The 12949-nt window shown below is 41.0% G+C and overlaps 1 protein-coding gene across 2 annotated transcripts in view; it reads right to left on the reverse strand.

Annotated features, from left to right (window-relative positions):
• PCSK5 (proprotein convertase subtilisin/kexin type 5) overlaps positions 1-12949 on the reverse strand; it is a 440983-nt gene that overhangs the window by 246090 nt on the left and 181944 nt on the right. For both annotated transcript variants that reach the window (XM_055310345.1, XM_055310347.1), the window contains exon 8: positions 8505-8717. In XM_055310345.1, coding sequence (XP_055166320.1) covers positions 8505-8717 — 213 coding nt within the window. The remainder of the gene's footprint in view (positions 1-8504; positions 8718-12949) is intronic.

The following is a 12949-nucleotide window of genomic DNA, read 5'->3' on the forward strand; positions in this document are numbered from 1 at the left end:
TGATTAACGGACCTGATTAACTCGCCATCTTCTGAACCTCCATGTTGGATGCTTGCAAGATGTTTGGGTAAAAAGAGCACTACCCACTTGTACATAAGAAACTTTCTGGGTTTTTAATTGTTGACTATGAAAGGTATTTCTTTTTTTGTTGTTGTTGAGATAAAAAACACGCAACACAAATTTACCCTTTTAACATTTAAGTGTCCAGTATAGTACTGTTAGCTACATGCACATCACTGTACCACAGATCTCTAGAACGTTTTTTATCTTGTGTGAATAAAACTCTACCCATTAAACAACTCCCCATTTTCCCCTCTGCCCAGCCTTTGGGCATACCATTCTACTTTCTGTTTCTACAACTTTAACTACTCTGGGTACCTCATATAAATGTAATTGCATAGCATTTGCCCTTTTGTGTGTGTGTGACTGATTTATTTCACTTAGAATAACGTCCTTGAGTCTCATTTTGTGGGAGCATACGGCAGGATTTCCTTCGTTTCAGGCTGCATAATATTTCATTGTATGTATTTACCACATTTTCTTTCTTCATCCATCCATCAGCAGACACTTGGGTGGCTTCCATCCCTTGGCTGTTGTGAATGCTGCTGCAGGAACATGGGGATGCAAAGATGTCTTCTCAATCCTGTTTTCGATTCTTTTGAATATACAACCAGAAGTGGGACTGCTGGATCATTGCAAAGATACTCCTACTTCATTTGAAATTGCGGGTAGATTTGTAGCCTTGTTTTCCAAAGGCCTGGTCCCTAAGTCAAGGCATAAACACCCCAGAAACAGCCTGTTTCCGAGTCTCCAGATCCTCTGTTGTTGAGAGATGGCCCTGCCTGCATTCTTCTCATTTTACCTCACCCTCATGGTCACATTCCTTTGCCAAATTTTCTTTTTTTCAATGACTTGTGCCTGGATTCAAGATTTTTCACAATGTCTTCCCACTTGGCTCCTTTTGCTTATTCTTCAGCTGTACCAGACACTTTCGACGCAGAGAAACAAATCCAGAATAAACACCCCAAGCGCGTGTAACGTTTTTGAGTCGAATAAATAACTACCTCCGGCCAACCTCAAACGTGAGTGATAAAAACTTTATGATGTCGGGTCTGCAACAGCAATATGCCTCATCCATGCACAGTCACCAGGTAGAGACATATATGCTGTACGTTTAAATAAAAAGCTGCTCTGTACTTTTCTATACAAACACCAACCACATGTTAAATGCTCTTTAATACGGGCAAGCTTGTGGGAATTCCCAATCGGCATGGGGCTCTCACTTATTTATTTTTCAGTCATTTTATCTAAATGGAACGTGAGTAGTGAAAGAGTGAAAGGGGGTGGAGCAGGAAGGTGACGGAAAGTAGAAGGGAAAAAGGAACAGAGAGAAAAGAAACAAAAATAGCCTCCCTCCCTCTCATCCTGCTTGAAGGGTGAAATTCCAGCTGGGTCATTTCAAGAGGAAGTTACTGTCACTGGTGGAAATATTTAGGTGTAAATTACCGGAAAGATCTAAGGCAGGGCTTTCATCATTAAGAGAAGCCACAGTATCAGGGAGTTTTTAGGTCTATCTTTAGAATGAAAAGGCAAAGACCACCAAGGAGCACGCAATCTTGAAGAAAAATGATGTCCCGAAAACTGGAACCACATGGGGTAACCCCATTAATCACGACGCATGCATGCAAGATCTGACAGCGTAATTTAAAAGCAAAGTTGCGTGGACCAGTCAGCCGGTGTCACGGAGCAGGGAGTCTGGAGGTTCTACATGTGAAAACGGAACAATAAAGCCCTTTTAAAGCACGTCTCAAAATTTGGTCTTCAGTCTTAAGGGCGCATCTTACGCCCTCCAAATTCCCTCGGTTCACAACCCAAATCAGAAACAGAATTTCCCTCTGCAGAACTTCTCAGATTTGCTCAGGAAAATATCCTTTCTGTCCATCAGAGTGAAGGAAACAGGAGATGACACCAGGCCTCGAGCCAGATCAAAGCTGTCCTGATCAGCAAATTAGATGTTCAGCCTGTCTCAGGATGGGTAGCAGATGGTTTTTTGGACTCCACCAAGTTAGGGATGTCATCTTTATTTGGTGAGAACGGGTGGGCGTGGCTCAGGTCTAGTCATACTCCCTCTGAGTAGAACCATGGGTTTTTCTCCTCCTAAGCTCCTATTTCCTGTTATTTCACATTTCATTAGTTGGGTTGATTGGATCTTTTATTCCAGCCTGTTGAGGAAATTCTCCAGGGCACCTCAGCTCAGATTGACTTTGGCCATGAGTGACAAATCTTCATAGCAACCCTGCAGTTAAGAGTTTCTATCTCCCTGATATCTTGTGATCTCGTTTTATTTTGAAGGTGCCATATTGTCTCATATCTGTTAAAAGAGCAATGGAACAGATATTTTTAAAACATGAAATGATTCTACTGTCTGTTAGGTTGAATTTGTTTCTGGTGTGGATTTTGATTTGGACTAGAAATGTGCCAGAAAAGCTGTTTCAAACACAGAAATGGGGGGATAAAGGCAGAAAATAAATCTTCAATGTGTCAATGAACAAAATAGAAGAAGCTGATTTATTAAGCACGGCAAATTAAAAACAGGATGGAGGACCAATTAATGCTTTCTGTGTTCAGCCAAAGTCTGGTATAAAAGTCAATCATGACCCACGAGTCCACACAAAATCCCAGTCCTGTGTTGGTATAGGAATCTGTAAATGCAAAGTACAAATGTAAGGTTTTGCTTACAAATGTGAGGTTGCTAGCACCAGAGGAGAATGCCATCTTATATCATTTTTGCATTTCCATCATGTTTAGCTTGGCGCTAGGTATGGAGCAGAAGCGTATTTATTGGCTAAGTTGAATTACTAGTATCAAGCTCCCTCATACTCATTTTGCTCTACACTTTAAACTCCCTCAACCATTAGGAAAGACTGCCAGGTTGCTTCTTGGTCAGCTCATACACATAAACTTATAAGCCACCTATAAAAACTATGTGTGTATACGCGTATGTAAAATCCAGGGGCTACAGTACAGCTATCCCTCACCACTGCCATTGCTACCGCAAGCTGGACTGCTTAAAAACTACCACCATTTGCAACAAGTGGGACAACATGCAACAGGTGCTTACACATGTGTATGCTCATGTATGTGTATGAAACTACATTTAAATCCACAGGAATTCTGTGTGCAAGATACGACATTATTAACTCAGGAAATGGAGGCTCAGGGAGACCAACTTGCCTAAAGACACATAGCTACTAAAGAGCTGGGTAAGTGGTGGAGCATAAATCCTGATGTGGCAGCAAGAGAAAAAGCTGGGTTACAGAGGGTAGCCATCCGTGAGAGCCATGGTGGCCATTCCGGACCATCACTGGCCATGGCGGTCATGATGGCGGAACTGCCCTTGAGATCTAGCTCAGGTCAGCAAGTGGGCATTCACTTTCTCCTTCTGGCCACGATGGAAATCAGAACTTTTCAGGACCAAACTTTACTTTCTTCTTTTTAACATTCTCAAGAGACTATGTGTCCCACTTCCAAACACACTAAAGACATCTGGCTTTGCTAGTCTTCAGTTTGAAACATAATGATATATCTCAAATCAAAAGAAGAAACAGAGATGATAGAAATCAGCCCTGGTGCAAAATGGTGGCTGCTCCTGAATAATGATTGGGGGCGGGGGATGGGGAGCAGGATGTTTCTGGAAAAAAAAAAAAAAGAAAGAAAATGTGTAGCTGCTTAGGAACCCTGCAAGCAGTAAGAGAATTCCTTTACATGGAAATGGTCGCTCAGTTCCAAGCCTGAGATACCCTGGGCGGCAAGTTTGTTTTGAACACAAATAAATAACATGACGTCAGGAGAGGGCTGAGCAGAGCATATATTCTCAACCCTTGGCTCGCAAGACCCCTCCCTGGAGGAATACGATCACCACCATATTCCAATCTCCAAGACAAACTACTAGAGGAAAAAGGGCAAAGGTTGAACGAGTCCCCAAAGAAAGAGATAATTTAATGATGGGAAGGGCTGGGGAAGAGAGGGAAGCTTTATTTCCCAAAAACAGAACTAGGGAGAAATGTCAGGAGGCAGTGAGGGTTACAGATCTCTCATGCTCTTGGACACCAAGAAAGGTTGTAGGTACAGCTTTATCACCTAGCCAGGTTCCTAGGTGATAGGGCAATTTCTGAGGTCAAATTATTTTATTGTCAAATACCCTTTGCTTTTCACCCACCTTCCAGAACAAGGAGTTTCTCTTAAAGAGAGAGCATCTCCCTGTCTTCCTGGAGCTATATAAACAACTAGTGAAGTTCCCATCCCTCTCCGTGTCTGAGCATGATTTATGTACAGAATATTTCCTCAGCTCAGGCTCTGGGAAGGAACAAGGCAAAGACTTCAACCTCACATAATTTCCAATCTAGTGTGCAAAACAGACAGTCAGCAAACATGCAATGTACTAAGCAGCTCTAAGGGCAGGAGAAAGAAAACTGCAGATCAAAGAGGGCAGGGGAGGGGAGTGCCACAATTTTAGGGGAGGTGAGAAAGAAAATCTTCCCCCGTAAATGAAGTGGTATCTGGAGATACAGTGCCTTAACAGACGACATTTGTCACACAGAGCACCCTGGCTTGAACGTCACACAAAAGGCATAACCCGGAGGAGCTCAGTGCTGACACTGGGCCCCAGGAACCAGCCATCCAGACTGGCAAAGAGCTTTAGGTTTCTGCAAGAGGACTGATGGTCTTAGGGGATTATGAAATCTTATGGCATGAAAATTAAATCTGCCAAGTAGTGAAAAATAATGGACACCTATATATTCAAAAATATATATATTTATATTTTTTATTATATATTTATATTATTTTATTTATATTTTATTATTTATTATATATTTAGAATTTCTACACTTTTAGTATATACACTAAATAGAATATTTATAGAATTTTAGAACATATATATTCTTATATAAATTTCATGTAAATAAATCTATATTTTTACAAAATATACATATATTTTTTAAAAGATTAGTTATTTATTTATTCATGATAGACAGAGAGAGAGAGAGAGAGAGAGAGAGAGAGAGAGGCAGGCAGAGACAAAGGCAGAGGGAGAAGCAGGCTCCATGCCAGGAGCCCGATGCAGGACTCGATCCTGGGACTCCAGGATCGTGCCCTGGGCCAAAGGCAGGTGCTAAACCGCTGAGCCACCCAGGAATCCCCTGTTTTTTGTTTTAATCACTGCATTGTGAAAAGAACCCCAAACAGGTAAGAGCAGCACCATTCTTTCAGAGAGCCTCCATAGTGGATGTCCTTGAAAAGTATCCAGCATGACCACATACTGGTTATAAGATGGGCTTGAGTCTCCATTCGGACTTTGGTGGAAATCCAGGCTCTACCACTTACTGCTTAGGTTTCTTTTACCCTTTTAAGCATTAGTTTCTTCATCTGTAAAGTGAGGACAATACCTAGTTGTCCTGTGTAGAGTTCTGAGGATACTATGAGACAATGCATTTAATGAGCACAGTCCAGTTCCTGGCACTAATTAGAAGAATGAAAAAAAGGCCACATTTATGGCCTAAGAGGACTGTGAACGTATGACATATTCTACATAGAATAGGATGTATGCAATATTATTAATGAAAACATATGATCTGATCATATGACTTCATGGATATCAGTCATTTCAACTGATTGCTATTTAGCTTACAGGGGAGCTTCTTATTGTAGCAATCTTGATACTTTGGATGTGCTTCATTTGCTGAAAAGAGATACAAGGCCATCACTGATCTGAATCTATTAGAGCATGAATGAAATACCAAGGTTCACAGCTGTACTAATAGCAGTGGCAGAAAACCAAGAGACAGAGAGATCTGGCTGGTTTTGAAACCCAGGGCAAGGTTTTCCTGTTTGCATACCATGAAAAGACATTCTGTTGGGGACAAGTAAAATTTATTCAACAGAAGTGCTTTTCCAGAAGCAGAGATATCTTTCCTCTCTCCTGAATCCTCAGCATCTGCCTGGTTCAAATCGCAAAGGTGCTCTCCAAATAAGAAATGACAACTGTGCTCTCCCAAAGAAGCTGCATATGGCACAAGGAAATGAATGGCCAAGGGAGGAGAGCCCCAGAACGAAGGGAGGCATACACCACCATGCCTGTAACACTCAATCACAATGCCACGGACAGGAAGCGGGCATCTCCGAGGGGCCAAGGGCATGTGGTTCAGAGCCTGGTGAAGGAGAGGTCCCAGACGTAACACAGGATTATCTGTCATTCTGACATCTAGATGGAAAAAGGGGTCAGCTGGACCATGAGAGGCTGATGTCATTGCCAACTCTACTCACGTTCAACTGTTAACATGTTCGCGATCAAAGTGCCTTTCTTGATAGGGTAGGTGGTACAGTTTGCAGTGTTTTGTAGGTTGGAAATATGGAGGTGCAAGGAGTTCCAATTCTTTTCAACAGTTGGAAAGATGGCCGGCCTGGCCTCCCAGGATGCAGAAAGCCACCCCAACCGCAGGGACAGTAGTATCAGCCACTCCTGAGTGGCTCTTTGCACCAGTGTGGTATGAGGACCTCATGAGATGTCCAGCATCTCATCTCCACCAAAAATCCATGAGGCTGGAGAGGATTCTACTTGCCTTTTATAGATGCCCAAACCCAGACTCTGTGAGGTTCCCTGAAACAGCTACCAAATTTCCTCTCCCATTTATGGTGATCTAGAGATTCAGGCAAAAATAAAGAGATTCTAAGAGCTGGAGGAGAAAAATTACTAATAAATTGCTGCTGTGAAAATAGGAGACAGAGATCAAATAGAAGGTAGAGACAAGTATGAGTTAAATATCTAAAGTGGGTTAGTAAAGGTTCTGGTATCAGAAAGAGCAAGTAGGGAAAAAGTGAAGTCTATGACTGGATCTACCCAGTGAATGGATCGTTCTTTCCTCCCCTGGGAGAATACTAAATTGCCACCTGTCACTGGGGGATGGGAGGTGTCACAGGAGCTACCACAGCATCAGAGCACGATGAGGGCCCAGGAAGGTCAAGTCTAGGGAGTAAATCTCACCTAAGGATTTTGAGGTCCCTCTCCCCACACTGTGTTCTCCCATCCAGGACCCGGAAAAATCTCTTTTGAGATTTTGCCTGCTGGATCATAAATTTCTCTTAAGAAAGGCATTTATGGAACTTCACAATACCCTGTCGATGGCAACCATCCCACAAGCAAAAAGAGAGTAAATGGGCAGAGTTGCTTTGAAGCCATGGCCAGTTTGCCTTCATACTTGAGAGGTATAGAAAGAGAACTCTTATTCCAGAGAGTTCCATCAGGATTTTTACAGTGCAGAACTAACAGATGCCACTCAGTTTTAGTGGACTGTGATGCTGAGTACTGAGAGATAAGCAAATTTGAGAGCAGAAGGGGTGGTCCTAAATTACAACAATGTCATAACGAGGGTAAAATATCATGGGACATCACTTTCCCATTATGAAAGCCAGGAAACTGTGAAACTTGTTATTTCTGTATTTTTTTCCCTTTTTACTTTGTAAAATTTTACTTTGTATTACAGAGTTATGTGTAGTGATGAATGATGGAGGTACTTAAAGCTGGATTCATGTAACATGTTTTTTTAATCCAGTTATTGTGGGGGGAATTAGAGAAAGATGGGGCAGATGGGATATGTATATGGGTAGGTGATTTCTAATTAAATCAACACAAAAAATGTAACTAAAGAAGCTAATAAAAAGTCACTGGAATCAAGAAGAACCAAATGGATGTGGATTACATGAAGGGAGTAATATTCTATCACCTGTATTTCCACTGCTGCATAAATGTCAGATGTGACCCAAATTTGCATGAATCTCTAAGACTCGAGAGCAAGGTCTTAGCTAAATACTAAAAAGTATCAAGCAAAGCAGCTTAGCTCCATTTGAGAAAGACAGCCTGTGACAGTTTATAAAACTATGATCAAGAAAAGAACAAAGCACAAAAGTGTTTGGAATTTAGCATCAGAGGCACAGGGCATCCCAAAAGCCAGACCTTCCTTGATGGGTCAAGTAGTGTGCAAAGCACTTCTGCATTATTTTTTAATTACTCTACAAGCTATATAATCCTAAATGCTCACACTTTATAGGTAAGGGTGTTGAGACAGAAAAAGTAAGTAATGTGTCTAAAGTTACCCAGCTTACAATAAATAGTTCAACAGTAAACAAAACACACGTAGTCTGGTCCTGCGACCTGAACTCTTCATCAGTTTGCTGTCTGCACAGAGAGCAGGGTGCATAGGAACTGAAGCTTATTCATGTCTAAGACCACATCCAATGCTGGAATGTACTGATCCAGACAAGCTTTTTCAATGAATTGGCAATAGAATGACATTTAAAAATACATGGACTGAGCAACTGGCTAACTTCCATCTATTACTCGTCTATTTCCACATATTACTTGTGCATATCAGTTTATGCTTCTTCCTCTGTGTGTCACAGTGAAAGATAAATGAATAAACCACGACAGACACTCAAATGTTACATACTATTTTCTTATCATACGATTCTCCGCTGCTGTATGTGGTGGCCAGCGTGGATGAACACTCTTCCAAGTACCAAGGCTTCTTTCCACTCTCGGCTGTGCTGCTGATGGAGATGGTGTAGATGCTGTTGGTGTAGCCATCACAGGAACAGTGGTCTTTGCTCCTTCCACCGTTTCCTGAGGCCCAGACAAAAACAGAGCCAAGGCCTCTCCGCCCCTGTTCAGAAACAGAAAAAGTTAAATGATAGAAGACACAGATCATAGACTCCAGATGCAGAGCGGATCACTATCAACAGGGCACATCAAATATTTGTAGGAGGGGTATGGTGCTGTTTTAGTAATATGCAGGATTTAAGCTGGTGTTTTTTTTTTTTTTGAGGTTAGAGGAGTTGCTTTTATTATATTATTTTTATTTAGAGAGAGAAAGAAAGAGTGAGCAGGAGGGAGAGGCAGAAGAAGAGGGAGAGAATCTTAAATAGACTCCATGCTGAGTGTGGAGCCTGACCCAGGGCTCTATCTCATGACCCTGAAATCATGACCTGAGCAGAAATCAAGAGTTGGTCACTCAACTGACTCAGCCACCCAGGTTCCCCAAGAGGAGTAGTTCTTAGAAACTAAAATAATCTGGATGTAATGTATAGCCTAGTGACTAGAGTCAATAATACTGTATTATTTATTTGAAAGTTGCTAATAGATCTTAAAAGTTCTCATTACTAGAAAAAAAAATGTAACTATGCTATGCTTCATGAGGGATTTTTTTTTCCATGAGGGATGTTAAACTAGACTCACTGTGGTACTCATTTCACAATATATACAAATATCAAAGCATTATTTTATACACATGAATATAAAAGTATATGTCAATTATCTCCCAATTAAAAAAAAACCCTAAAATAATCTCTTTCACATGTCATAGCCATAGAAGTAATGAGAGCACCAATGATGACAATAGTAGGGTTAACATTCATCAAGTACCCACCAGGGACCAGGCACAATTATAATTGTTTTACATGAATCAGACTGAACTCTTCCAACTACCCTTGAGAATGGTACAAGGTTTGTTCCCATTATACAGAGGAAGACTTGAGCTACAGAAATTAAGAAACGTTCCCAAGGTCATATGGCTAGGAAATGGAAGGACAAAATTTGAACTCATATGGCCAGACCCCAGAGTTGGAATATTATCAGTATATTCCAACTATATAGTATTATCTATAATTACTATAGACCTATAATAATTATAGAACTCTTTATCCACGTGAAATGGGTGCTTTTATGCTTCCTCGGGTGACATATGAGCAAGAGGAGGTGTGGAGACCTTATGTAATTTATCCTTAGATCTCATCATTGGTGAGGAGCAAAATGAGGGATTATGTGCCTTCCAGAGCTATGTCTCTGCTATGTATGGCATGGACACTAATTATGAAGGATGTTAATAGAAGCTACAGAAATAAAAGAATTTCAAGATTAAGTACGCTTGGGAAACTCTAAGTTGAGCAAAATGAAACAGGTTCCCCTATTGGATAACTTAATAAACGATTGCTCAATGCAAAATTCTAAGGGAGGAACAATCTGATGTTTTTTCCAAACATATTTGATGGTGGATACCTTCTTCAACCAGATCCATGAAACTTTTCTTACAATGCTAGGAGATAAGGTTACATTCTTTATGTGAAAACTTGGCATACACTCACCGAGTTTCCTGAGGTCATAAAATAATTAAGGAGAAGAAGCAAAGTAGAACATAGATGTACTGAAGCATAATAACTATTTGGTTGCATAAGATAAAATCTTCAGAAGAAAAGAGAGAAGTTCACCAAAGTGAAGTGTATTTCTCTGAATAGTGACAGCTGAATCCCTCAGAAATTGTGCCTTTTTAAAACTAGAAGTCACATTGAATGACACATAGGCCAAATCTATCCTTTGGTAATTAAAGAGTGAGAACCAAAGTCTCACTCTCACTTTAGCTGGTGACGGCTAAACCTCTTTCTTGCTTCGAGGCTTTCTGGTCTCAGGTGGAGGGAAAGTATTTGGGATGCTGTCTTGGAATTTCTGGTAAAAGAGCCAAGGAAAAAGAGACGACAAAGAATTTGAAATATCCTTGATAAACTGTCTCTGACCTTGAAACCTCAAGGAACAGAATATTTATGACACAATTTGACCTGAACATAGATTTCTTTTTGTCCTCAATGTGGAAAAATGCAATATGATCACACAGGAATGGGAAAAATTCGTGAAGAGAGAAGGAGAGAAAGTTCTGGATGCTACTGCCACCAGACAGCTGGGTCTGGTTTACCATCCTTCAGTTTCTCACCAAAATATTCATGAAATGTACAGAAGGATGCAAAAATCACTAAGCCGTCATAAATGAAGGATTTTGTTCAATGCTTTGTAAGTATCTAGAAAGAATTATTCCTCACTCTGGTGTGGATGGCCAGATTGAGAACCTCTGGTGACTGACTCAAATAGCCTCACCTCAGAGACAGAACATCATAGCCAGAGAAGGAAGCGTCCAATTCACCACCAACATGTACCCTCTCTATCACATGCCAAAGGGCTGTGTCGTTGGCAAAAAGCATGGTCACACTGGAGCTTTACCTGACAGGTCAACAGAACACATGATATAATACACCCCCCCCCCCCAGTTTAAGTGGCACTGTAACAGATAATAGATTAAGAACCATAAAACTGAAAAAGCACGTATGGCACGATCACATTCATATACCTATACAAAATTAGGGCCGTGTGCCTATGTACAAAATTTGGTGAAAAGATCTTTAAAACATACTTGATCTTAAAGGAGTATTTGCTAAAGTATTTAGAAGGTATTTTTATGTTTACAACATAATTATAAATGGAGGATACAAAATGATATGATACGGTCGCAGTTTAGGAAAAAAAAACGTATGTGGGCATGTGTGTGTATGTGGGCCTGTGTGTGTGCGCGCACGTGTGCATGGAAAGAAGTTAATGTGTATAAAGTTATATGACTAAAGTTACCGTAAAGTGACAATGTAACAGAACTTATTTTGCTTGGTAAGATTAGAAAAGATTTCTTTTTTCTTTTTCATACCATCCTTCTATGACCATATATGATTTTTATAAAAAGAAACAAACATATTTATTCCCCTCTTAAGAGGGAAAACATAGGGCCAATTCTTGAGATTTTTTACTTTATGATTAAGAGGGTTTTACACTCGAAAGATTCATTGTGTATGAAAAACAGCAGAAACTAACATTTATAGAAACTTGTCATGTGTCAAGCACCATACACACGTTATTTCGCACAATTCAAGTCTATACCATCATTTTACAGATGCGTAAACAGGAGCTCAGAAATGCTCACGACTGCCAGAGCCAGAGCTTGAAATCCAACTGGAGCTAAAGCCTATGCCCTTAACCCTTAACAATAGTCTTTTGGGGCGGGGGGCAAAGAGAAGGCTGGTGATTGCTGTACTATTTTTAGCCAAAGCTCCAGTGTCTTCATTAAAGTTTGGTCTTAGAATCTAAGAGCAGACCAGCTTCCAAGTTCTCTCCAGACCTGATGTCACGATTAAAATGAGAAAGAAAGAAAGCATGCATAGTCCTGAGCATTCTCAGGGAGAAGGAAGTAGGTTTCAGATGCAAAATTCCACCTAGAAATCCCAACCTGACCAGGAATCCCTCAGAAGTAGGAGCACAGATCATTCTATCATGGCAGCATCCAGAGAGGACACCACTGTAAAGGAACTATAACATTATCATGGAGTCCTTTGGAGATCCACTGGGTTGAAAGAACAGTGGATTGCCACTGTCTTGGAAATGTCCTTCCAGATAGAGGTGACATCCTTCTATCAAACATAATTTGAGGGAATTATTTTACAGCTGGCCATGGTGAAGGAAACTTCAAAGGACAGTATGAGATTGATAACCACCCAACCTCCTTAGGATGGAAGGAAGCTGGGGTGTGGGGGTCACTGGAACCGAAAACAGGCTAGCAGAAGTTGAGAAATAATCAGGGGACATACCAACCCAAGGGGCCAGGGGAACATGTACTAAGACCTCAGTCTCTTTCTCTTTCTCTCCCATCTCTCTCCCAGAAGACAGAGGACCTGAGATCCCAGGGGGATCAGTATCCCTGAGCATGCTGCTTGTGGAAAGAAGGGGAGAAGGGATCTGGAGAATCTCTTAGGAGACACCTGGCATTGTTCTTAAGGTATGTCATGTCCCCTCCCCTTTAAACTCTTATGGTGACACTTTAACTCCCAATGTGACTGTATTAAATACAGTGAAGATACAGCAAGAAGGTGGCAGTTTCTTAAGCTGAGGAGAGGGGCATCACCAGAACCCAACCCTGCTGGCACCTTGATCATGGACTTCCGGACTTCCAGCGTCCAGATTTTGAGAAAATACATTTCTGCTATTAAGCAACCCAGTCTGATATTCCGTTATGGCAGCCTGAGCTGACTA

The sequence above is a fragment of the Nyctereutes procyonoides genome, unplaced genomic scaffold (assembly GCF_905146905.1).
Source record: "Nyctereutes procyonoides isolate TBG_1078 unplaced genomic scaffold, NYPRO_anot_genome, whole genome shotgun sequence".
NCBI lineage: Eukaryota > Metazoa > Chordata > Mammalia > Carnivora > Canidae > Nyctereutes > Nyctereutes procyonoides.